Genomic DNA, 23,886 nt, shown 5'->3' with positions numbered 1-23,886 from the left:
ATGTCTGTGCTCATTTGTACTAAAAACTTACATTCTGCAACTATGCACTTTCAATTTATCTACATTATTTCCTCAATCATTTGAATTACAGATACACTGTTGCCATTTTGCTAATGTTGCTAAGATACCAGGCTTATAAATTCTTCCAGTCCCACAGACCTAAACCACACCATATTTTTAAATAGGGGGTCCTGATTTTGCCATGGTTCATCTGCTAAAGCACAGAGCTAAACCTGAGGCCTCTGCATTCACATCATGCTCTGGAGGGCCTGCAGTGCTGAGAAGTGGGCAATCTTCCAGTTAAGGGGATGGTCCTGCCCTTCCTCAGGAGGTGAGATACGTTCCATACTGTCCATATTGAATCCATCTGTACTTGAACTTAACAGAACAAAAATACAGCTAAAGGACAAGAGTATTTAAATAATAACAATAATACAAAAAACCCCAAACGTTTGATGCTAAGTAATAATTACAAAATGGGCATGTGCAAGAAATCCCTTGTTTTGTCTTGTCAATGAGATTTGTTGTATTAAAAACACAGAAGAAAAAACAACTGACTCGTTTGGACATCTAAGGAATGAGAAACACAGATGTTCACCTCCTGAATGGAAGTTTATGTGTAACATTTTTCTAAGTACGTTCTTACCACCCTAAAAAGAAAACTAACATAAGATTCTGATCTACTACTAAGATATTTATTATGATTTGCTGTACAATAAAACATTTTGCATGTATGGAGACACAAATCACCATTCACTTAAATAATAGGGCTTATTAGTATTGCTGCCTCTTACAGGGAGTCCAGAACTGGGGCAAGCAGGGAAGTCATTAGCAAAAAATTAAAGTTCCAGGAAAGAAAATACATTCATATTTATGTACCAACCCACATTCTGTTACATCAGTGTTAGAACAAGATGGGAGCTGCTGGCATGTGCAGCAATTAGCACTGATTTTGACAAGGCCAACAAAACAACCACCTCATCTGTTTGGACTCAATTTATGGATCTGATTTCACAACAAGGGCAAAACACTGGCTCTGAAACTATTTATTTTACTGTAAACTCATTTCTCCTTTATGCTTGAAGTGATAGAAATTATTTATATGAACAATAACCAGAGTAGCTTCAGACTTTCAGTACAGGTTGTAAATATTATAGATAAGCAAGGCACTCACTTTATTAGAAGTGCCAGACACTTAGAACAAAGAGTTATATACAGAAGCCAGCTGTTCACCTAATAATTTCCCAACTCTTAAGCACTGGACTTCAGCATGCTGGTGGTCCCAAAGTAATGTACCAGAAGGAATATGTAGATTGACAGTGTGCTGGCTTGTGATACCTGTATTGGTATACAAGTTAAACCACTGCATATTCAAGATATCTAATTAGACAGAAGGAATACAGGTGAGAAGGATGCTTATAATGATATGGCACAAACACAGTGCCAACTGCTAAGTGCAGCAAAGGCAAAACATATGGAGGAAGAGACACTGCAGGGAAGGAAAACAACTAAATACTAGTGGGAGAAGAAAAGAGGCAAAGGCAGTAAAAAAGCAAAAAATACAGGAAGCAGAGTTTGATTTTAAACAAAGTGAGAGGAAGTGACCAGAGTATACATTTAACCAAGTTGAGTACCTTTAACAGAAATTACTTTATTTCTCTCCTTCAGTTCACCTCTTTGACTATTGCTAAATGAATGGTAATATTTTTACTACCTGAACTGTTTTCTTAAACCAAAAAAAAAAGGAGCTTCCCAGTTTTCTTCTTTGTATTACTTCAGTGCTTTCATAGTGTTTACTGTAGAAAGTTATGTTTACAACTTTTTATGTAGTCAAATATTCAGCTCATATTGTGCTTTCGGTTGCTTCTAACAACACCCCTACTTTTGGCTTTTGCCTCTGTTTTACAGAGGTGAAGCTGAATGAAGCAGAACAGATTTATCTCTAGAAGTAATGATTAAAACAGCCTGTTAAGTTTTGCATCACAGAAATACTGGACACATTGAGACTTCCAAAATCCCACTGCAGAGAAGAAAGACCAGGTAGCTGCAGAACAGCCATCCTTTTATTTGATGGCAAGTTTTACATTTGCCAGCAGCATGTTAATATCTGCCTTCTAGCAGAAGTCATCCCACACAATGCAATTGTTAGGCAAGGACACAGAAGAATGTTCAACCCCTCTCAGGTTGAAAGCCTCACTCTGAAGGACAGATCAGCTTAAGAGAAAAGGATCCAATTTGATCATATAAAACCAAAACAAAATAGAAACTAACAAAAAAACCCCAGGACACATAAAAATACAACCCAGAGAAACTTTTAAGCTGAAAAGAACTTACCAATGGATGCATCACCATCCAAGAGATTGTCATCTTCAGAGGTTTGAAAATCCATAATTACACCTGCTCCATCTAAAAGCTCCTCATCGCTGCTTGCACTAGTTATGCTGTTGTAACTGTTTCGATAGTAGCCTCTATGAAACAGCTGCTCAGACTCCATTTAGCTGCTTTATAACCTGTATGTGTACACAAAAAAAAATTATTTCCTATTTGAATATTCAAAAACCACTAAGAAACTTCTATCAAAGTAAAACAAGAGTATTTCATGCTTTGGGGAAAATTTTTTATGGTGACTATACTACAAGTTACAGAAAGGTAGCAGCAATACAGAACAAATATAACCAAACTGCAGAACAGAGAGCTAAAGCAGGATATCTTACCTGTTATGAGTGGTGAAAGCAAAGAAAGTAATGAGCACTTGGTCATAGCATATAATGGAAAATCTAATTAAATACAGTGTAGGCAGGAAGTACATTGGTAAAGGAGAACAGTGAACAAACAGCTACATTAATAGCAGAAAAAGCATGTAAGGCTGCGCAGTTTTCTGCAGCCTAGTACCACAGGCACTTTTCTGCTCTCCAACGTCAGACATCCTGCCTCTCTTTCAAGCTCTACAATTAAAAGGTCAAGCACAGAAAGGAGTCAGCTGAGGGAACCACTTCCAGTGCAGAGACATGTCTATGGAAAATACAAAATAGGCCAGTAAAAACCCAGATTTACATGACATTTGCTGACAGCTGATCCAAGCAATCAGTGAATCTCCAGAATGTGCTCTGTTATCCCATAAAAACACTTTTCTGTATCTCAAAGGAAAACCAAAAAAGGCAGCTAAGGCTTGTTATTTCCCCAGAAGGGCGGTAGAGTGAAAACTTTAAAGTACTCCTCCGGATTACAAATTTGCTTTAAATAGTTCAAAATCAAAAACAACTAAAAAACCCCAACAACAAAAAACCCAGCAAACACAATCAACACAAAAAAACCACAAACCAATAAAAAACCAGAATGACTGATCTTAACAAAAGAGCTCTTTTTCCAACTAAGAATCCTGATTAATTAAAAAATCAGTGTAAAATTCAATTTTTCTTTCAGTACTAGCTACTCAGCTAAAAGGCAGTCATCTATACTCTAACTCTCATACATCTTCCAACAGACCCTACAAGAGTACTGCACTTAGTGAGAATGCTATGCACCCATGAAGCAAAAGGAGATGTAATTAAAATTATCAATACAAGCTTTACACACAAGAATATGTTCTACAGTAGAGAAAACGCGGTGACAGGAACCAAAGAGTAATTTGCTGACAAATTCTGAAAATAATACAGAATTTTAAATGGTTTAACTGTTAAGAACTTTCAAAGGTAACTATTTGTTATGAAACAGACATTCTGTATATATATATAGAATCTTATTTTTAAGTATCCTTATAGTATATTTAAGTACACTTATTTAAGTACTTTATGCATATTTCAAGAACAGACAAATAATATGACAGAGACACTTCCCACACCCATTCTTAAATTAAAATTTCAACATGTATCCATATATGTATGGGAGTCTATGCCAGAACACCTGCCCAAAAAATGAAAGCAGAATTAAGCTTTTCTCACTAAATTCTAAACCTCCCATATTAAATTTAAAATCCTGCATATTTTTAAGTTATTAAATAAACCTGCCCTTCAGAAAAAAATTTTAAACTCCGAAATTACAAGAATTTTAAAATAGTTCTAAAACAAAGACCATGTTTTGGCCACTCTTGGTCTCACCTGCATGAAAATGACATTTCCATTTTTACTACAGATTCAGCATATCCAGCTTTCATTTATTTATTCTGTCTGCAACATGAAAATATTTAAGCAGGATGAGAACATCACTCATTTTCCAAACTCAGGATTTGGAAAATAGGTGAATGAGCTGTGAGGAATTTCTCACTGTATTTTTTAGACCACTAGCAGATTATTTCTTAGCAAAAATGTACCAAAAAAATCTTAACACTTCCAGTGAAGCTTCAACCACAAAAATTCTTAAGAATACTCAATTATTCCAAGTTAAAATTTAGGGAATGCTTATGCTAACCTTTACAGAAATACATAGGCAGATCATTCTTTGTAGCATTAAAAAAAACCCAACATGGTAATACTTGTAAAGCACAGTCTTAGCTGTAAAACTGCAACAAAACCTCATAGTGTTCATATTAATGTTCTAATGAATCTTAACAATCTTAGTTAAAAACACTTAATATAACAGCCTGAGAAGTTTCTTCATTTTTACGACAAATACCAGTATAGAATATCATTACTATAGACGTGATATTCACAAAAGCAGAACCTATAATAAATACTCATTTGGATACTACTTTTTATCTCCTTAGCTTAAAAAAAAAAAAAAGGAAAACAACAAAAAAAAAACCAACTAAAACCTGAGAGCCTAATTACCGGATGAATACCGAACTCATGCTTCTGGTCATATGATGACTAACATTAAGGGCATTGACTCTAGTTTGTATAAAGTATTCAAAACCACTGCATCTCCACTCCCTAAAATGTCATAACCAGAGAGATTATGGTTACCCATATTGTGACAGCTGAAGAATTACACCCACTGGCACAAAGATAGCAGCCTACCTGATGGAAGGCTGCTTCTTTCACACCCAGTCACTAATGGGAATACTTTTTAATGACATTTCACATTTACCAAGTTACTAATGTGAATACTTTAATAGCATTCAACCAAACTGGCTGGAGTAGCTGAAAACTCCAATTTAAACTTACTAAACTAACCTAATTTACTGATACATTAGAAAAACCTCTGCTATCAGAGTTGAAGAGTAGTCTCCCACACAGGTACAGTAACAAGCAGCTCTATGAGTGGTAAAGTAAGTCTTGGAGAGGTTTTCAGTCAACTATCTAAAAAGAATGAGAGGAAAAAAAAGGAAAAACTAACAACATAATCCCTTAGCATGAACCTGAACTAAGTACGAAAGCAAGTATGACTCAAAAGCTTTAGCTTCACAGGCAGATACTGATCCTTAGTCAAATCACAGTAAACAACTGCATCCACGGCTGCTGCTTTGGAGCAAGCCTAAAACACATGTAAGATACAGTACTAATTTCTAAACTAATGGGTCAGTACCTATAGCTACAAATATTCAGTCCAGGAAAGAAAAGATGAAGAGTTCCCTCGACCAAAAAAAAAAAAAAAAAAAAAATCTCTGGTGTCCCTTCTGTGGTTGTATTCAGATGAGAAATAAAATTGCAACTCCTTAAGACAACTGAAAGGTAAAACCCATCCTCCTCTCTTGAAGGGCAGGAACTTTGACTGCAGTTTCCGTGGAAGACAATGTAACTTCTGTTTGTTGAGTCTTAGGTAATTTTCTGTTTGCTGAAAAAACACTACAACAGTGTCTCTTTACAGTTTTTAAAGGCTTTTACTCCTTTTTAACGTGGACTTGTGTTGAAGTCATCTGAGGGTTATACAATGGAGCAGAGCTTTTACACATCACCAGAACTCTCAGTAACCATACTACTTTTCTTCAACTTATCATAAAAGTGCACTGAGCAGTCCATACCTATGTGCACAGATTCCTAAGCTCAGGGTCACACCTGAGTTGAGAATATTTCAGACAATTCCATTCAAGTTCAATATAGTTCAGGATTGTCAAATGGGAATGTGAAAAAGCACCACTATCCTCAGTTTAACTCCAAGCATCTTCTCAATAACAGCATCAACCACAGATTTTTAAAGTCTGAATTAAAAATTTTTTAGAGACACACTAAAGCCCCTGAGATCAAGTTAAGAATCCTATAGAATGCTCCAAAACATAACACAGGAACAGGACCGCTATTTGTGAAATCTTGTGGGGACCCCTGGTGGTTCCTGGTTCTTACTCTCCCTACTAACAAATTTCCAGCTTCAAAGAAGTGAAGAAAATACCAGATAAAGAGGAACATATCCCCTATACTCCGTCAGAAGTGACAAGCCTTTGGTCACCAGAAACAAAAAAGGCTGGGCACTCCTCTTGGTATATGCAAGTACTGAATCCCAGAAGATAAGGGGCTAATGTGTATGTCTCAAATAGTGATTACTGGATGGCTGTGGAGCCAACCAGGGATTGTTGGTACTAACATGATAAGGAACAAGACTGTCTGGAGAAGGGGTCATGCAGAGGTAGGACACACATCCTCAGTCTAGTTCCAAAAGAGAAGCACAACACAGTACAGAGCAAGCACAGGAATGAGGCCAAGGTGTGGGCACAGACTGTAGAGAGGGATCAAGACTATCCCAGCCCCCTGAAGCTCTCCAGCCCATTTCCAGAAAGGTCTGAAAGAACAGACTGCATATGATGGGTAATTTGCACAGAAAACAAGAAACCTGCCTTCCTGGTGAGGAAATCTAGCTATTAAGAAGTACCCCCAGCAAGCCCAGGAGAGTCCCCAGGACATCTCATCAGCTGTACTGATGCTGGAAAACCAGACTAGTGATCTCTTCTTCTCTTTTCCCTTTCACCCTATCCTTTTATCCAAAACCCACTGCCATGCACTTATACAGACTAACATAGCAACTTCCATGCCAAGTGTGTAATGCACTAACAAAACTTTCTGATTGTTTGCAGACCCTCTGACTTTTGTTGTTCCTTCTGACTACGAGCATTTATGAATCTTGAGTGCTTTCTTGCCATTAAGAGAGAGACATCACAGTAGCAGAGTGATAAACTGACAGATGCAGTAAGTACAGCTATTTAAACTTCAAGGCCAGGAGTGCTGACAAGACTTGCTCTGCTTCTTGCTCTGGATCCTCTCAAGCAACAGTGTTGAGGCAGTGAGGTGAGGAAGGACTGATCTGTGATCAACACCTGGATCTTGCTCACGGCTGACATCCTTTGCTGGACTGCACAGAAGCCACCTCATTTTTTTTAAAAACAGCTCTCTCAACCATTACAAGTGGCCATTCTGGTAATTTTCAAAGGAGGAAAAAAATGTATAAATTTTTTTTTCAGAAAGACCTGTGAATCTCTGAAGTTAATAAACAAGAGTGTTAAGAGCCTGTTCCTGCTTTTTAATAAAAACAGATATTCTAACTAAAGGAGATAAAAAAAAAAATAAAATTGAAAGGTTGTGAAGATGCACAAACAGCACCAAAGCAAAGTATTTCCTAAATCAAGTGTGTTAGCAGGTCAGAATGCACAGCAAGTTGCCCTCACTTGAATATTCTTCTCTCCAGCTGTAAAACCTAGTTGAAACATTGGCAAGGGCATTCCCAGAATTGTGTGTATTTCATCAGGGTCTACAAATGGTAGACAAGTTTCTGGCAGGAGAGTCCAGAGAGAAATTTACTGTTCAATAGTGGTATCAAGTTAAAAACAAGACCCATGGTGGGTATTTCATGAGGAAAAAAAGAAATTGGGTTCATGTGAGATTTTTAATATTACCAAAAAAAAAAAATCACCTATAGTTAACTAAAAGGCTTTCAGCTAAAAGACTGCAAAGGAGGTGAGTTATCTTAAATGTGTTATATAACCACAGAGATGAGGTCAGTTGACTGAGTTCATAGATGAAATTTATTAAAAATAATCCATCCTCTACCTATCCAAAGAAAATAAACATTCTTTAAAATTTCTTAGGACTAAAAACTGAGATTTTTCTACCTGTGGTAATGACATAAGTGCTTAGTGCACAGATTGTTAGCTCTTCTCAGGTGCCTTAGAAGCTTCACTACTCAAGTTAAAGAATATTCACATCTCAGCACAAAACAGATGAAAACTGCTAAGTCTGTAAGATTAATAGTAACTTAAAGTTGTCTGCAAGACTAGAAGCAAAAAAAGTCAAATAACAGTTAAAGGAATCTTCAGTTTTCTTTCCTAGATATACTCTGGAAATCTGTAGATTCAGTTTTCAAAATTAGAAAATGAATATGTTTGGAAGCATATGGAGAACGGATTTTTTTTTTTTTTCACATCATGTACATGAGACAAATTGAAAGCGGAAAACTCAGGGGAAAAAGCTGCAGTAGATCAAAAACTGCAGATAACACATCAAAACCCAAGAAATCTGGCAGAGAACACTAATTTGAAGACAAAAGTGGAAGGAACTCAAACACAAACTTATCTTTCAGGAAAACAAGTACTTGAATTTAAACTGGCAGGATGTCAAAATATTAAATCACCCCAGTAGCTCTATCTGGAATTTAAACAAAGTACTGAAGTGAAATGCCATTTTTACTATTTCATTTAGGAAACATTTCTTCATTGTACTTATTGCAGTATGAACATACAAAATACACATTTGAGTACTTCATCTCCTCTGAAATTTTTAGAAAAACTTTTCAAAATATATAAAAAATAAGGAGAAGAAATAACAGCAAAGGTTATTTTTATCAAAGGGTCTGTGCCCCAGGACTGAAGTTAATTCACTTTTTCATTTACTACTCCTCCTTAGCCCCACAAAGTAAGCACAGTCCAATCCTGTAACTAGAAGACTAAAGAAAATGCTTAACAAAAAAAAAAAAAATCAGCTGAATGCCTAGAAAGTTCAAGGGGAAAACATCCAACTAGACTCTCTGGAAGTTATTAAAAGTAATTGCTGGTACCCACTATGAAGTTATAAATTCTTTTCTTTACATTCATTTCCAGGAATATACACTCAAGACTACATAATACAAACTAATCAGGGTACTCCAGATGTAAACAGATTCATAAGCACTTTAACAGCTTTGTCTAGAATTCCTTCTATTATGCATGAAGCCTATGAATTACTTCATAAACTTCCTTCTCCAGTAATAAAAAATAACAGTTCATTAAGTATAATTACTATCTCAACAATTTACATTTTTCAATTTCTTTGTTTCTAAAGCAGAGCACATTTCCCAGCAGGAAAAAAAAAGTTTACAGCCCTCTTATCATAGTCAATTTAAATGAGTATTGTTCTGTCCAGACTATATTCTCTCAGCTGACTTTTTATAAAGGGTTTCAAAATTCAAAAACAAACTTCAATTTAACTCCAAAAATTTGTAATTATCAACTTTCTACTGTTCTGAGCATCTTCAGTTTGCAAAGCATGGCATATAAACAAGCACAAAGTACTGTACTGCAGAGCCTCCTCGTCCACAAGCACAGGTGAAAAGCTGACCTGACACCTGAACAGCTTTAGCAAGTCAGACAACATGAACCTGCACTTGAAGGTTATGACATAAGGGAACAAATGAAACAAGGAGGGCAGAATTGGGAACTTGCTCACAGGCATTAAGCTGAAATCTTACTTTTGGGAAAATAAGCAGAGAGAGTACAAAAGTACTCTCAGCAGTTCCAGGCACATGATTACTGCCACTGCTGACAACTTTTTGGAGTTTATTGGGTTACTGCTGCTGTCAAGGTGCCAAAGCAAGACATTTAGGAACGTGCAAAATAGTCTGAGGATTAGGAAATTAACTGAAATTGGCACTATCACTTCTGGCACAAATCTCTTCAGCAGTAGAGCTTCTATTCTACTTTTTTAATTTATGACCAAGTTAAAAATATCCCTACTGCCAAATTATTATAAGACTTTACCCTGAAACCTTGATCTGTACAGTTAAAGCTACTCACATGCACATGAAGTCAGTTTTTTCCTGCTCTTATTTAGCTATCTCAACGTTCCTAGAATGCCTTTTGGCAATGGTTGTGAACTTGGAACAGCTGTCCCAGCTTTAGTGCTCTACACTCAAGGAATGCATCTCTGCTGTTCAAGGTAAGACACACACACACCCCAAAGCAAAGTGTGTGTGGGGGAAGCCAAGTAGTATATTCAGTGAACAGGAAAAGATATATTACACAGCCAGACCCACCTGTAACCAGCACAGTGGGTTTTCACTTGCAGCTTACTCAAACATCAATTTGCTGTAAATATTTGTGTGCAAAAGACCACAACAGGAAGTATAAACACGGTCATGAGAAAAACTATGACAAATTCATAAAATGAAGTGGTTCAGAGCAATGCAGTCACAAAGAGCAAAAGCCAACAGCTTCAAGTGTCTTTCCTGGTCAAGAATTTGGATAGGCTTGCTCTTATTACAAAGGGAGAAGAGGAAGGAAGGGGGGGAATTTTACCCAGGATTACTTTAACTTGAAAGTATGCACTACAGAGAGAAGAGTGGAATAGTAAACCACTCAAAGAGGACACTGTAAAAATTTGGGCAAAGAAAACCTTGGAATACAACAAGTAAAATGTGTTTCTAGAAACATTACAATACACATTCTGTATGACATCTACCATTATCAGGCAAAGAATTTTTAGGGCTGACATACCAATACTAAACAGAAGCAAACAAGAAACAAGCTCCATTTTTCTGAACACCATGTAAATTCTGTTTTCACATGTGTTGCAGAGAGATGCAGAGTCATTGTGTTTCAAGCTACCTGTAGTTTTCCCAGAGCAGAACTCCTTCCCACTCTGACAACTCTGCAGCAAGTTTACATCTGCTTGCCAGCCAAAGAAACAAGACATCAAATTTACAGTAGTTAGTGAAAGACTTATTTTAGCAAAAGTGATAGTGACAGCTGGTGAGTTCTCTTTTATTATTCTTCACAAAGGTATGTTTCCTATAATGCACAAATATTTTTTAAAATTTTACATTACAGCATATTGACATTTCCTTAAATACAGAAACAGTTTTGATGACTATCTGCTTTCAAATCTGTCATAACAACACATTCTTCATTCAAATAGCTGTATAATAGCTTCTGCAAAGAAGTATCTCTGTTGCTAAGGGATACTGAAAATAAACCCCTTCACAGGTCCACCAAAAAGAACAGCATCTAAAAGCAAAAAGCACACATTCACCTGACAATTTCTTCCACAAACACTGCACCAGAACCTTCAGAGGTCCCACAACTTCAAAAATGAGATGCAACTCTTCACACCCAAATGACTACCATTTACCAGTATGTTGCCAAAAATATTTAAGCATCTATTCTAATGTAAGTTAGACTCAGAAACATTTTAAATTTGGTTGTAAGGCCCTATTTTACCTAGTTTAGTACTTTAAAGTGTGACACAGCAAATTTACTACACTACACAGATCACTATCAGCACACGATTTTCCACTGTCACATTCATAACCATTCATTTTAAGTGAGAATTAATACACACTTGTTTTACAGCCATTTCCACGGTTTTGGCTAGGGCCGGGAATAATTTTGGACAAGCAGGGAAGATAGTGTGAAAGAATGCACTCAATATTCAGTTTTAACCTCCCTGACCTGCACGCCCATATAATTATGAGGCTCCAACAAGAGCCCATTACCTCTCTCCCTTCCCTAGGAGCGGCCCTACTAGCCAAACCCGTGAGCCAACAGGAAGCAAGCAACTCATGCAGAATAATCCTTCCAGCGCTGCTTACCTGGGGAGAAGACCCTGGACATGGCACAGCCCCCCGCTTTCCCCAAGCGCACAGGCGCTGCCCGGAACAACACCGGCACGGGGTGACAGGCGCAAACATGTTGTGTTTACTCTGTGCAACACGCGGGGCATTTCCCCTCATCCCGGCCTTTCGGGGGAGGCACACGGACGAGGTGAGGGATACCAGCAGGGCCACCACGTCTGTCCCGTCTGTCCCGTCCCTTCCCGGCCCCGGCCGGCCGGAGCCGCCTGGCTGGCGGGCGGGGGCTGCCCGCTGCCCTCCTGCCGCCGCCTCGGCCCCGCTCGCTCCCTTGCCGTGTCCCTGGGCCGCGGGGAACCCGAGCCTGCCCCGCCCCGCCTCGCCTCGCCTCGCCCCGCCCCTGCCCGTACCTGCGCGGGCGGTGCCGCCCGCTGATCCCCGGGGAGGCGCTGGCTCATCCTCCCTCCGAGCGCCAGCGGGACACGGGCGCAGCCCCCGGACCCGCGGCCGCACCGCCGCCCGGCACCGCCCCCTCGGCCCGGGGAGGGCGGGGATTCCCACCGCGCAGAATCGGCGCCCGTCGGGCCCCCGGGGTCAGCATCGCCGTCACTGCTGATTCCGCTTCCCGCGGTCCGCCCGGCGCGGGTCCGGCCCTCGCTCCCGCCCTCCCGCCGAGGGGCGCGGCTTCCCGGAGGCCCGGGAGGGGCCCATGCCGGGCTCCCTCGCTGCGAGGGCGGGTTGAGGGCCCAGGGGGAGGCAGGACAGTCCCACGCTTCAGAACGGGGTGGCGGCGGCGGCTTCCCAGGTAAAGGAGGCAGAGAGGAGCCGGGTACATCGCTGCATCCTTCGGCTTCGGGCTAAACTGCGCCGCCTCTAAATTCCAGGCGCTGCGGAGGCCCCGAGAGCTTAAGAAAAAAAGCTTTTCTCTGCTTTTCCTGCAGAGAAAACGCAGGTGTCGGGCTGAGCACGGAGCTCCTGGGTACTGCCAGCCGAGGTGCTGAAGCCAGTGTGGGGTCCACTTAACACACAGCTAATGCAAGTTCCACCAAAACGTGTCGAGTCAAGGGGTAGATTTTTTTTTTTTTTCTTAAGGAAAATGCCCGCCGGTCCGCTTATGTGCAAGGCTAACAAGCCCGCAGGGCGCTGTGCCCTGTGGCACTCGGACTGAGAAGGCGCGTTGTGAATCACGAGGCTTTTTGCCCATAGGTGCCACTAAGGCGCGCTTTGGAGTCGGGAACGGAGGAGCCACAGGTGCAGCCCGACCCTCCCCGGTAAGCGCTGCGCTCGGCCCCGCCGCGGCACGCTTTCCCCTAGGAGCCCCGCCCCGGGGCTGTCCTGGAGCAGACACGTACCGCCGGTGCCGGGCTGCCCGGTGTTGTGGGTCGCGGGTCGTTCGTGAAACATTTGTAGCTGTTTTGGGGGGGTTTCCCCCAAAAACGCTGACACCCGCTCGCGCCCCGCCCGTCACGTGACCGCGGACGCGCGTTACCAGGGTGAAGCGCCGCTAACGCGGGCAGGGCCGCGGCCCCGCCCCGGTGCAGGCTCGCCCAATGGGAGCCGAGCTGCTAGGCGGGGTCGCCAATAGGGGCGGGTGGGGGCGGGGCCTTGCCAGGCGCGAGGCCAGGTTGGGCAGTCGTGGCCGCGGCGGGCAGGTATGGCGGGGTGGGGACCGGGCGGGCGCGGGCAAAGCTGAGGCGGGGCGGGGACGGAGCGGGCTGGGCCGCGCGGGGCCGCCCTTCTGGGAGCCGGGCAGGTAGCGGGTGGTCTCTTCCAGTCACCCTGGGGCTGGTTGTTCCCGGCCGCGCCTCTCGCCCCGGTGCTGGGCTTGCTCTGGCTGTGCGGGGGCGGCGGCCTGGCGGGGCCCGCTTGCGGAGCGCGGCCCGGCTCGGCCCCTGCCCTGCCCCTCTCCGTACGCGCGGCCCCGGCCTGGCCGTGCGCTCCGCTCGGTCGGGCTGCCTGGGGATGTGACTTGCGCTGCTCTCCTGCATGTCCGATGAACTGACTTGCTGCCCTGGACTCGAAAAGACAACGCCCTGTCAGCGCTGATGTCCTTCCTCTGGACGCATGTTTTTCCCTTGCCACATAGAAAAATAAGCTCTCTAACTCATGGAGGATTATATATCCGCTGTGACTGAACTGTGACTTCTCGCCCAAAGGCTGCGTGCTGCCCATTTGTGTTTGCACGGAGCAGCATGCAGAAGCAACCCTAAGCTATGCCTAATGCAGCTGTTTTAGCTGTAGAACGACTCTAGTTGTTTCATAAAGTAGGGTAGGAAGAGAACTTCAGTAGAGTCATGCAAAGTTCAAGTTGTATCCCACCTGCTGTGCTTTTAATGTTGCCTGAAAAAGAACATTGAAGTTAGTATCAAGACCTTATGTTTAGAAGTGCAACTTTATATTAAACTATCTTTATGTACTGTAAGAAAAAAACCAACCTTACCAAGACGCTGCAGGCCTGTAATTTTAACTTTTTACTTTCCTGGTAGTTATGCTTAGTCTTAGTAGGCTTTGTATCTCCTCTTTCGCAGAACAGATTACTTTAGGTCTCTCTTGTTTTGTCTTGTAATGCTAATCAGGCTTATTAATTTTAGTCTGCTTTCATGGTATAGGTCATGTTAAGCAGCATCTGTGTATAGTACATGGTAATTCTGTAAAAAAATATCTAAAATTGAGGAAAGACTCTGATTGTGAGACCTGTGATGTGTGTGAAGTTTGGATCTAAGCTACTAGGATCTCCTGTTGGAAGGAAGCTGAGTACAGCAAAGCAGAAATGCTATTTGTTCTTGCAAGTGAGGCTTAAGTGAAGAAAATCTTAGAACACTTTTGTCTTTTTCCGCTTACAGAAACTTTCTCAGGGTATGGAAGCTCTTTTTGCTTTAAAAAATATAATCTTTTAGTCTACTGTGAATTTTCTCTGGCATTTGTCACTTTGGTCTTTGTTTTGCCCTTTCGCTGTGCTGTTCTGACACATCTGTATATTGCCATAGCTTCTGCTTGCAGCTCCCTAGTGTCCTGTTTTTACCAAAATAATTTTTAATATAGAACCTTAAACACCATAAAAATTCACCTGAGTACTCCTTTTAATCTGAAAAGGTAGCCTAAGTGGTCAGATAGTACACGAAAAATAGGGATTTGTGCCATGTTGTGATTATTGGTTTTATATGCAACGCGAAAAGAGTCATTCAGTCAAGCTTAAGGCCACACCTCTCTGTACTGAATAATTATTTGAAACGTGATGGGGATATGTTGAATTCAGGCCATTTTTGGCTTCATTACAGTGGGAAAAAAAGCTGGATTTAGTGCATCTTAAGGAACAATACATAGGAATTCTCCTTGCCTCCATTGTGTTTCTTCCAAGTAAAGCTGGACAAAACATTTTTAACCAGGTGCCATAGCTCTATGATTTTTGTGTGGCAGCTGGATCAGAAGCCTTGGCACTGATTTCATTGATTTATTTAGAGACAAAACAGATTCTTTTTAGTCAAAACGAAAGATGAAACAGGTTTTAGTTTTGCAGCCCTTGTTGGCCCAAAATGATCCAACTGTACCAAAATAGAATTGAGACTAAGAGTAGATGATTTACAGAAAATCGACTGAAGAGACAAATGGATCAACATTTTGAGTTTTAAAAAAATACCGTTCCCTGATCAGGCTAAATCACTAAGTACACCTAATTAAATATGCTCATGGTTTTTTTGTGTTTGTTGGTTTGTTTTTCCAGTACTCAAGTAAGGATGCCTTAAGACAAGAACTATGGATAAATATATCAAAGTAAGGAAGATTGGAGAAGGATCCTTTGGGAAAGCAATACTTGTCAAAGCTAAAGAAAATGGCCAACAGTATGTCATTAAAGAAATAAACATCTCTAAGGTAAATTATTGTTATTAATAAATTCCTGAGCCATTCTTTTTGTACTTCGGTTCTCACAAATCATTATTTTCCTTCTGAAGATGTCAAATAAGGAGAGAGAAGAATCAAGGAGAGAAGTTGCTGTTTTGGCTAACATGAAACACCCAAATATTGTCCTGTATAGGGAATCATTTGAAGGTAAGATGAACTAATACAGTAGAATCTGAAGTAACATGAATGACTCTGTGCACTTCTTACTTCACTTAGTCTAAAAGTCAGGGAGTTTTCTCTCTTTAATCAGTATTTTTCATACCTTTATTACTTACTTCAGTTATTTCCCATATTTTTTTCGGAACTCGCATCCGTGTTTAAAAATAATTGTAATTCAGGAAAAAGGGAAACAAATAAACAAATATTCATGACTGTACCTTTACATGCATTGGTTTTGGTTGATGCTTAAATGAAAGATATTCTCTTGTTTCTCCTGAGCATAAGTCTCCTTGCATATACCCTAGCAACTAAATGCTTGTGTAGGTTAAATTTGTGTAGGTTAAATTACAGTCTAAATTTGGATATTGATAACCTAGCAAGAGCAATTTCATGTCCAAGTCTGTTGTGTTAGAGTGCAGTCTTCAGTAAATGCAACCATATAGTTGCTTTCAGAGCTGGGAAGATAGATGGGACTGTTTACTTCATTGGGCAGTGAAGGAAGGAGAAATATTATTCAACATTGTCTTCACAGTAAATGTCTTCGGAAATAGGAAGAACTGAAAAAAGGTTCCAAAAACCTATTATAAAAGTTAAAATATTATTAAAAGCCCCTAAATATTATTTGAACTGCTGTTTAGAGATTTTGGTCTCTTCTTCTTTCCTTCGTTTCTGCTGACTTTGTCTTTTGCCTGGGGCTTTCACTTTGTCTTTTCATGAAATTAGATTTTTGTGGCATAATCATATTACACAGCCACACTTCTGGTTTATAAATGCACACAGCTTTCTTCATTGTGGTAGAGGGCTGTTCTTTAAGACTGCTTTTTTCTTACAAGGTAGATCCTGTAATCCATAATTCACAAGACTTTGTGTTGTATCTTTATTGCCAGAACACATTATCTTTTAATACGTTCAACATAGAGTTCATAGAAGAAAATTATTTCAGCAAGAGATGTGCAAGAAATGTAGACTCCTAGAATCATCTTTTAAAATAACTCTAATTAAAGACAATAAAATAACCAAACAGAGAAACTTTAAGGGTTTGATGTTTTGAAAGGCAGATTTCAGAAACATTCTATGAGAGTGAAATTTAAGTGACTTAGTTGATTCAATTTATTTTAATTCAAAGGTTTTTAAGTGTTGTGACTAACTTTTTCATAAAATAGGAGTTTTTTTCTTTTGAGCAGCATGTGACTGATTTTCTGCAGTTATTCATCTCTTCTCAAAATCATGCCTAGTATGTGAGTAGTGTAGTTCTTACGTTTTTGGCAACTTGCAATTTGCTTCTGCCTAATCTGTTTTTTCATCAGTAACTGGGGAAAACCATAACTTTGAATGAAATGTATTATGTTTGTTCATACCTCCTGCTGGAAACTTGCATGGGATCTTTTGAAGTCTCCTGAGATTTCATTCAAAAATGAGAAAATAATTGTTTCCATCTCCCATTGTCTGCTGGAACTTCTCTTACTGTTCTTCAGACCGAAATATGCTGCATGTCTAGTATGAAAGCTGATGGTTGTCATGTTCTGGCAAGTCCAGGTAAAATTCCAAGAAAAAAGAAGGCAAATAGAGGCAACTTAAGATCCCTTTTGGTTAGGGGGATCTATAGGATGTTTGAAAGAAGTTGAAAGATTGATTTTATATTGCGTTCATAAAATGACACCTTTAATTTCATAGTGGTTTTGAACACAATGTTGGAACATTGGTTCAGTAGATGTAATTCTTTTCCCTCCCTATCAAAATAGTCCAATGTTACCAAAATGGAAAAATTAGGTTTTGAAATTCAAAATAATAAACATATTTTTGCTTGAAGTTTTAGAAGATGGACTAATAAATTATATCTAAAGCTGCATGTGAAAAAGTAAATTTTTTGTTGCTTTTTCTGTGGCTGTGGTGAAGATATTTAGAAAGTTCAGTAAAGAAGGGTCTTGCTTTTGTCTTTTTGAAATACTTTGTCTTCTACTTTACAGAAAATGGCTGTCTGTACATAGTGATGGATTACTGTGAAGGAGGAGATCTATTTAAAAAGATAAATGCCCAGAAAGGAATCCTGTTCTCTGAAGATCAGGTAACAGCAAACTGCTGTTATAGTGTTTTCTTGCAGGATACTTTTTCATGAATTTGAAATTATTTTGGTTCAGGTTATAGATGTGGTTGCTTAATCTAAAAGGAGATTCTCAGTCTTTCTTGTTGCTGTTGATCAATGTAGTACCATTAAAAAGCAAAACCAAACCAAGAGACAAACAAAAAAAACAACTGCAAAAAAAAAAAAAAAAAAAAAAAAAAAAAACCAAACCAGAAAATATGGTTGAAAGTCCTGGGTATGTTACTTGAGATTTTGTCTCTATGCGTAAGATGCTTTTAGAAGTTGGATCTCTTGTGAAGTAAACCAAATCCGAGACATAAAAAATACTGAAAGACAATGTGAATATCCTTAAACCTCTGAAATAATTTTTAAAGTTTTTAAGGATGTGATGGCATAGGATTTTGTATTGTAATACTGATTTTCCTGTGTCATAAGTATGAAATAATATACTTTGTAAGTATAATAATATGAAATATGGAGTTGGCATCAATCAAAAGTTCATTTTGCCAGTGATAAAAATTTAATATTCTGCTGATATACTTCCAATACATTTTCTTGTGCCCCAAAACTGGTTATAAGGTAATTTTTAGTGAAAGAGAAGTGACCTAGTTTGGAATAAATGAGAGGATTTTAAGTACAGATTTGATTAAATTATGTAAAAATAAGTTATGTAGGGTTCAGGATGGGTTCTTTGTTAGGACTGACATGTTTCTTTGTTTATAAACTGTTTCTATGCTTTTGTGCCTGCGTCCAGTAGGATCTCAATTTACCTGGGATTGGAAAGCCTTAGTAGTATATGAAACATTTGGGATATAATTTGTAAAACTTTTAATTTTCTCATTTGACCTCACTTTTACAAGGACTTCAGTGGAAAAGTGAAAATTATGCCTTGCATTATACTATAATTTTGTCATGTATACATTCCTAAGTAGTGAATGTAAAACTAGTATTCACATGGAAAAGTTCTTGTCATTAGTCACTTCTTACATTGTGATTTTTGCAAATTTACCCTAAAAAGGGCATTGTTGGCTTGTCCAAAATCTTCTAGTTAGATGTTTGTTGCTTTTCTTATCAAAATCTACTTTGTAATATTTTTCTTTTGAAGGTAAGACACACAAAATTATTATAAGCAAAATAAATTTATGGGAGCCATCAGTAGGCTTCCTAGGACTCCTGGTCGTTTCACTGAGTGCAAGAAGACTTGTATTGGCTACAGCAAAAGTGCAATCTTTTAATTTGCAAGTTGCACATCAAATCAAATCCATGTTGCAAGCCTCTGCTAGGTTTATAATACATAATGAAAATAGTAGTCTGAAGCTTAATATCAAATTTGGGTAATAAGCATCTTTCATTAAAAGGTTTGCATTATAGTGACAGTACTATTAAGTTTTTAATTATTCTTTGGTATAAATGAAGCGGGTAAGAGGGGGAGGAAGGTAAAATCCATAGTTATAATTAAAGTCTCATTTGATAATATCTTGTGGGGAAGTTTTCAGATAAATAATGAAGTTGATGTTGCATTTTCTTTTATTAATAGATTCTGGATTGGTTTGTACAAATCTGTTTAGCACTAAAACACATACATGATAGAAAAATCTTGCATCGGGACATAAAGTCACAGGTATGTAGGTGGCAATTTTTCAACTGAATTGTCTTTCAAAGTGATTGCATTCATATCTTCCGAGTTTGTTTATGGAAACATTTCTAATACTGGAAACACTTCTTCAGTCTGCAGGAAATTGATATATTTGTACAAACAGATGGGGCTGTTTGATGAAATGACAAGTGTTACTCATGTATTTATATCTGGGGACAGAAAAGATTGTTTCCTAATGGGAAGTAGTGTTTTCTCATATTAATGAGGTACAAGTTGTGTAAGTCTGGTGTTCCATAGTAGTAAGTAACAATGATTTCAAAGGGATTGAATGGTAGAAAACTTTCTTCTCAAAATATGTAGAGAACAAAAAGTGTGCAATTGTATGAATATTTTAATTAACGGACTTTTTAAATTTCTGTGTCAAGAATATATTTTTAACCAAAGATGGAACAATACAGCTGGGAGATTTTGGAATCGCCAGAGTTCTGAACAGGTAACTCCTTTTTCATATTTTTTTTCCTCTGACTTAATTTAAATTGCTTTGACCAAGGAAAACATGATTTGTGCACTTCATGTGAGTTAACCAGTTAACATCCATCCTTATTTTTGTCTTAGTACTGCAGAGCTGGCACGCACTTGCATAGGAACACCGTACTATTTGTCGCCCGAAATATGTCAGAACAAGCCTTACAACAATAAAAGGTACAAATAAGGATTTTATTAAACAATTTTGTTAAAAAGAAGAAAATAAGGTCTTTTAGGAATCTAAAGCTGTTCTAATCAAATGATGGTGAGCATCTGTTAGTTTGTCTCTTACCTGAGTAGGTACTGAGCTTCACTGTAGAGGTGGCACCTTAGTAGTCTGAAGTAGAAAGCAGTGTCATGGAGAGATGACTTAGCTTAATGCTCCAAGTTCAAGATCTAGTTGTGTCCTCAATTGTGGCTCTACTTCTGCCTGTCTGCACAGTGGTTGTAATGCCTTTGTTTATGCACTACCCAGATGAAACTCTGTTAAGGATGAAACACACCAATTTGGTGATCTGGGCACATGATGTGCATAGATGGGCGGCTCAGCTGGCTCCAGGCATTTCACTTAGACCTTTGCAGCCCTGGCAGCAGCCTGTACCTGGTAACAGTGTCCCCAGTGTAATTAAACTGTTGTAATGAAATGTTAGTAAGTTACCCTTCCAGTGCACCCTGCTGTTGCATTCACTGGTGTGAGTGCCTTATGCTCATTTGCATGGATTTCTTAAGAGATAAAAATTGTTACAATTCCTTCCCTTTAATTTCTTGTACGTGGGGTTTATTATCCAATGATGTTCTAACCAAATCCTGTAACGAGTGAGGGTAGGTTTAATCGCTCCTGAACAGAATAAAGTGACTTTGAGGATTGTGTTTGCTGAATTAGGTGATGAGATTTTTCTGGATTTTGTTTGTTTAATTCAAAGCCCTCAGGCAAATGTATGTATTTAAACCAAAAAAAGTCATTGTCCATATTTTGTCCGATTTCTGTGGCTGAGGTGCTTCTAAATTAGAAGCCAAAATAGCCTCATCTGATTTTCAGGGTGGCCTTATTTTGACTGATGAATTGGTTTTGAGATTTTTGTTTTCTTGGGGTTTTGCAGGGTCAAAGAAGTCCATAGATGGGGGCTTGTGCATACTCAAAAATCCACCCATTTCCTCTTCAGATATAGACTTCACAGATACAAGTTAACTGGCCATGTTAACCTAGAACTAAGTTTTAAAATAATGTGTTCTCTTTGATTTAGTGATATCTGGGCCCTTGGTTGTGTTCTCTATGAAATGTGTACACTTAAACATGCGGTGAGTAGAAACTTTGTATCTATAAAAGAATAGTGATTTCAAACAGAATTTATCTCTGATGTTATGCAGATATATTTTAGTTGATGAAATGCTTTCATGGTAGCTCTTTGAAAATTACCTTCAGCATTTTCATCTCCACTTCCTGTGCCAACCAACACTTTTCATTGGTGTTTTGTTCCATGCCAATCTCTCAGATATCTTGGCACCTTTGTTTTTAATGGATTGTATTAGCTGAAAAAAATTGTTAGGTGTTACAGTAAAGGATACTAGGAATAGTGGGGGGCATTTGTGGATTTTTTTGTTTGGTTGGTTTGGAGTTTTTGTTGGGTTTGTTGTTGTTTGGGGTTTTGGGGGTTTTGCTTGGTTGGGTTGGGCTTTATTCCCAAAAAAGCCTGAATTCACTGAAAGCTTCATTGAAGATCTGAGTTTGGATTCTGCTTTTTTGCAGATGGATTAATGTATTTCTGTTTAGAACAGAAATAGTGCTTAGAAAAAAAACTCCCACACAAGGTGGAAGAGTTACCTTTTTTCGTTTTTTTTCTTCTTCTATCTATGTGTGTGTATAGTTTGAAGAGTATGTCTTCATCATCCATTTTTCATTTAGGAGGGGAAGAAAATGTTTGAGTTTTTTCCTGTCCTGTTTTGGATTTTTTTGTAGATTTTGTTTTCTTTGGAGCTTCTTAGTAGCTATTTTTATTAAAAGAAAAATATTATAATAACATGAAAATGGAAATAAATATTTTCAAGGGATAAGGATTTCATTTCATTTCAAACTTTTGTAGTTTCTTCTTTCTTCATCTTTTATATGGCAGCACTGCTGACAGTGTTTAATTTCTGAGAGTTGTCAACAATTTGTTTTCTGTAAGCTGGGTGATGCATATTGTTTTCTTTTTATTGTACAAAGGAATTGAAATGGTGCTCTTGTTACCTGAGCTTAAACTGAAGTCTGAGCATTTCCTTGGATTTCACCCTGAATGAGTGTGAATACTTCACACATTCTGTAATTGGTGATGGGGGTTTGCTAAAAAAGGCAGAAGGCATGTTGTGTTTCAAAACCTTTGGAAGAGGAGATCAAGCAGATAATTAATTTTTCCTTAGTTGTATATCATTGTCAGTCTAGATCTGGAGGCAATTACTTTTTAGCATATTATGTCTCCATAGTATGAAATACCTGTATTGTGATGTATTTCCAATTGGAATTTTAATTTGGATGCTTGGCAACAGATTATTTTGAACTGCTGGAGTTGACCTTGAAAATGTGTGTGTTGAGGCAAAGGAAGGTGCACTGTTAGCTTGGTTTCCCCATCATCTGTATGTGCAGCCTTGCATGTGGCCAGGAGATAAGAATAACTGTTCTCTTCCTTGTGTGATACAGTTTGAAGCCGGTAACATGAAGAACTTGGTCCTGAAGATAATCTCTGGACCTTTTCCTCCTGTTTCTATGCATTACTCCTACGACCTACGTAATCTGCTGTCACAGCTATTTAAAAGGAATCCTAGGAATAGACCATCAGTAAACTCCATATTGGAGAAAAACTTTATAGCCAAACGGGTTGAAAAATTTCTCACACCAGAGGTATGGAGCTAGTTTTAATTCTAACTTTGCTAAAAACATCATAGGACTTTCCTTTTTCTTTATTCTAATGTTCTTATATTACATGGAAAGCTAGAGTAATGGTATTCCCTAGAGCTCCCTAGGGTCAGTTGAGGAAAAACTAGTTTTACCATAAACTGTAAAGAAAAGTCTCAAATAATTAAGTGTTTGGTAGTTTCCATAAGGAAATCTAAATTGACATTTTCTGAAGTGCATTGTTTTGTGTGTTTTTCTATATCATGAGGAATCACCACTGAGATGATTTGTTTAGATACACATCTTTTCATAAAATGCTGCTGTCAATTATTTCAGCATTGTTGCTGTATAGAATTTCTTCAATCTTCTTCAATTTTTGTTTGTAATTTGGAATGTCCTGAAAACCTGTTGTGGAAAATAATGCTAAGTAAAATCATCTTTGAATTTCTTGAGGTTTAAATGTATCATGCATATATACCCTCAAAGAAGTTGCTTCCTATTCTGTTTAAAGTCTATTCATATAATTTTATATCTAATAATGTCCTTTTAATATGAATCTAATCAAAAGAGATCAAGATTAACAAGTGAATAATAGTACTGATACAAGGTAAATATAGAAGAGAGAGGCCATAGAGGAAGTGCAGTATAATAATTCTAATGGATTCTAACTCACAACTAAAGAAATGTCTTGAAAAGGCCATATATAATTGGAATTTCTGAATTTCTGTGTCGAAATAGACTTTCACCTTACTTTAGATACAAGTTCCAATGAAAGGTAAAATTCATAAATCTTTACAGTTAGGTTTGTTCTAACATTTGCAACAGTAATAGTTTGATCTGATTTTATTTCCAGTAGCTAGAATGGATATGAAATTTTTATTTGGAGTTAGTCAGTCAAAGTATAATTAGTAATAGGCTGTCTTTGTCTCCAGATGATGATACTAATTTGTCCTAGATGGAGTATGAATATTTAGGTGCAAATTTTCCAACTGTACTACTGGTGTTTGACTTAGAGGTGTTATCTAATATTTGAAACAACCAAAAAATCCCCACACAGAAAGCACCTTCTCG

The 23,886-nt window shown here is 38.6% G+C and overlaps 2 protein-coding genes across 23 annotated transcripts in view; one reads left to right on the top strand and one right to left on the bottom strand.

Annotated features, from left to right (window-relative positions):
* CLCN3 (chloride voltage-gated channel 3) overlaps window positions 1-12,222 on the bottom strand; it is a 59,118-nt gene extending 46,896 nt beyond the window's left edge. For 4 of the 5 annotated variants that reach the window (XM_041395704.1, XM_041395700.1, XM_041395698.1 and 1 more), the window contains exons 1-2: window positions 12,093-12,222; window positions 2,335-2,510 (exon numbers count right to left, since the gene is read on the bottom strand). In XM_041395704.1, the coding sequence (XP_041251638.1) occupies window positions 2,335-2,494 (160 nt within the window). In that variant the 5' untranslated portion in view covers window positions 2,495-2,510; window positions 12,093-12,222. Of the gene's footprint in view, window positions 1-2,334; window positions 2,511-11,703; window positions 12,063-12,092 lie in introns of those variants that run through there. The other variant, XM_041395699.1, reaches the window with a different exon arrangement.
* A 131-nt stretch (window positions 12,223-12,353) lies between these two features.
* NEK1 (NIMA related kinase 1) overlaps window positions 12,354-23,886 on the top strand; it is a 44,300-nt gene continuing 32,767 nt past the window's right edge. For 13 of the 18 annotated variants that reach the window (XM_041395694.1, XM_041395687.1, XM_041395686.1 and 10 more), the window contains exons 1-10: window positions 12,388-12,487; window positions 12,624-12,953; window positions 15,404-15,552; window positions 15,633-15,729; window positions 17,709-17,806; window positions 19,362-19,445; window positions 19,847-19,914; window positions 20,037-20,123; window positions 21,191-21,245; window positions 22,621-22,821. In XM_041395694.1, the coding sequence (XP_041251628.1) occupies window positions 15,436-15,552; window positions 15,633-15,729; window positions 17,709-17,806; window positions 19,362-19,445; window positions 19,847-19,914; window positions 20,037-20,123; window positions 21,191-21,245; window positions 22,621-22,821 (807 nt within the window). In that variant the 5' untranslated portion in view covers window positions 12,388-12,487; window positions 12,624-12,953; window positions 15,404-15,435. The other 5 variants (XM_041395682.1, XM_041395679.1, XM_041395683.1 and 2 more) reach the window with 5 other exon arrangements.

Source organism: Onychostruthus taczanowskii, unplaced genomic scaffold, assembly GCF_017590055.1.
Source record: "Onychostruthus taczanowskii isolate IOZ18803 unplaced genomic scaffold, ASM1759005v1 scaffold12, whole genome shotgun sequence".
Classification (NCBI taxonomy): Eukaryota; Metazoa; Chordata; class Aves; order Passeriformes; family Passeridae; genus Onychostruthus; species Onychostruthus taczanowskii.
The sequence above is the reverse complement of the archived record's forward strand: the minus strand, read 5'-3'. Positions and strand labels throughout refer to the sequence as shown.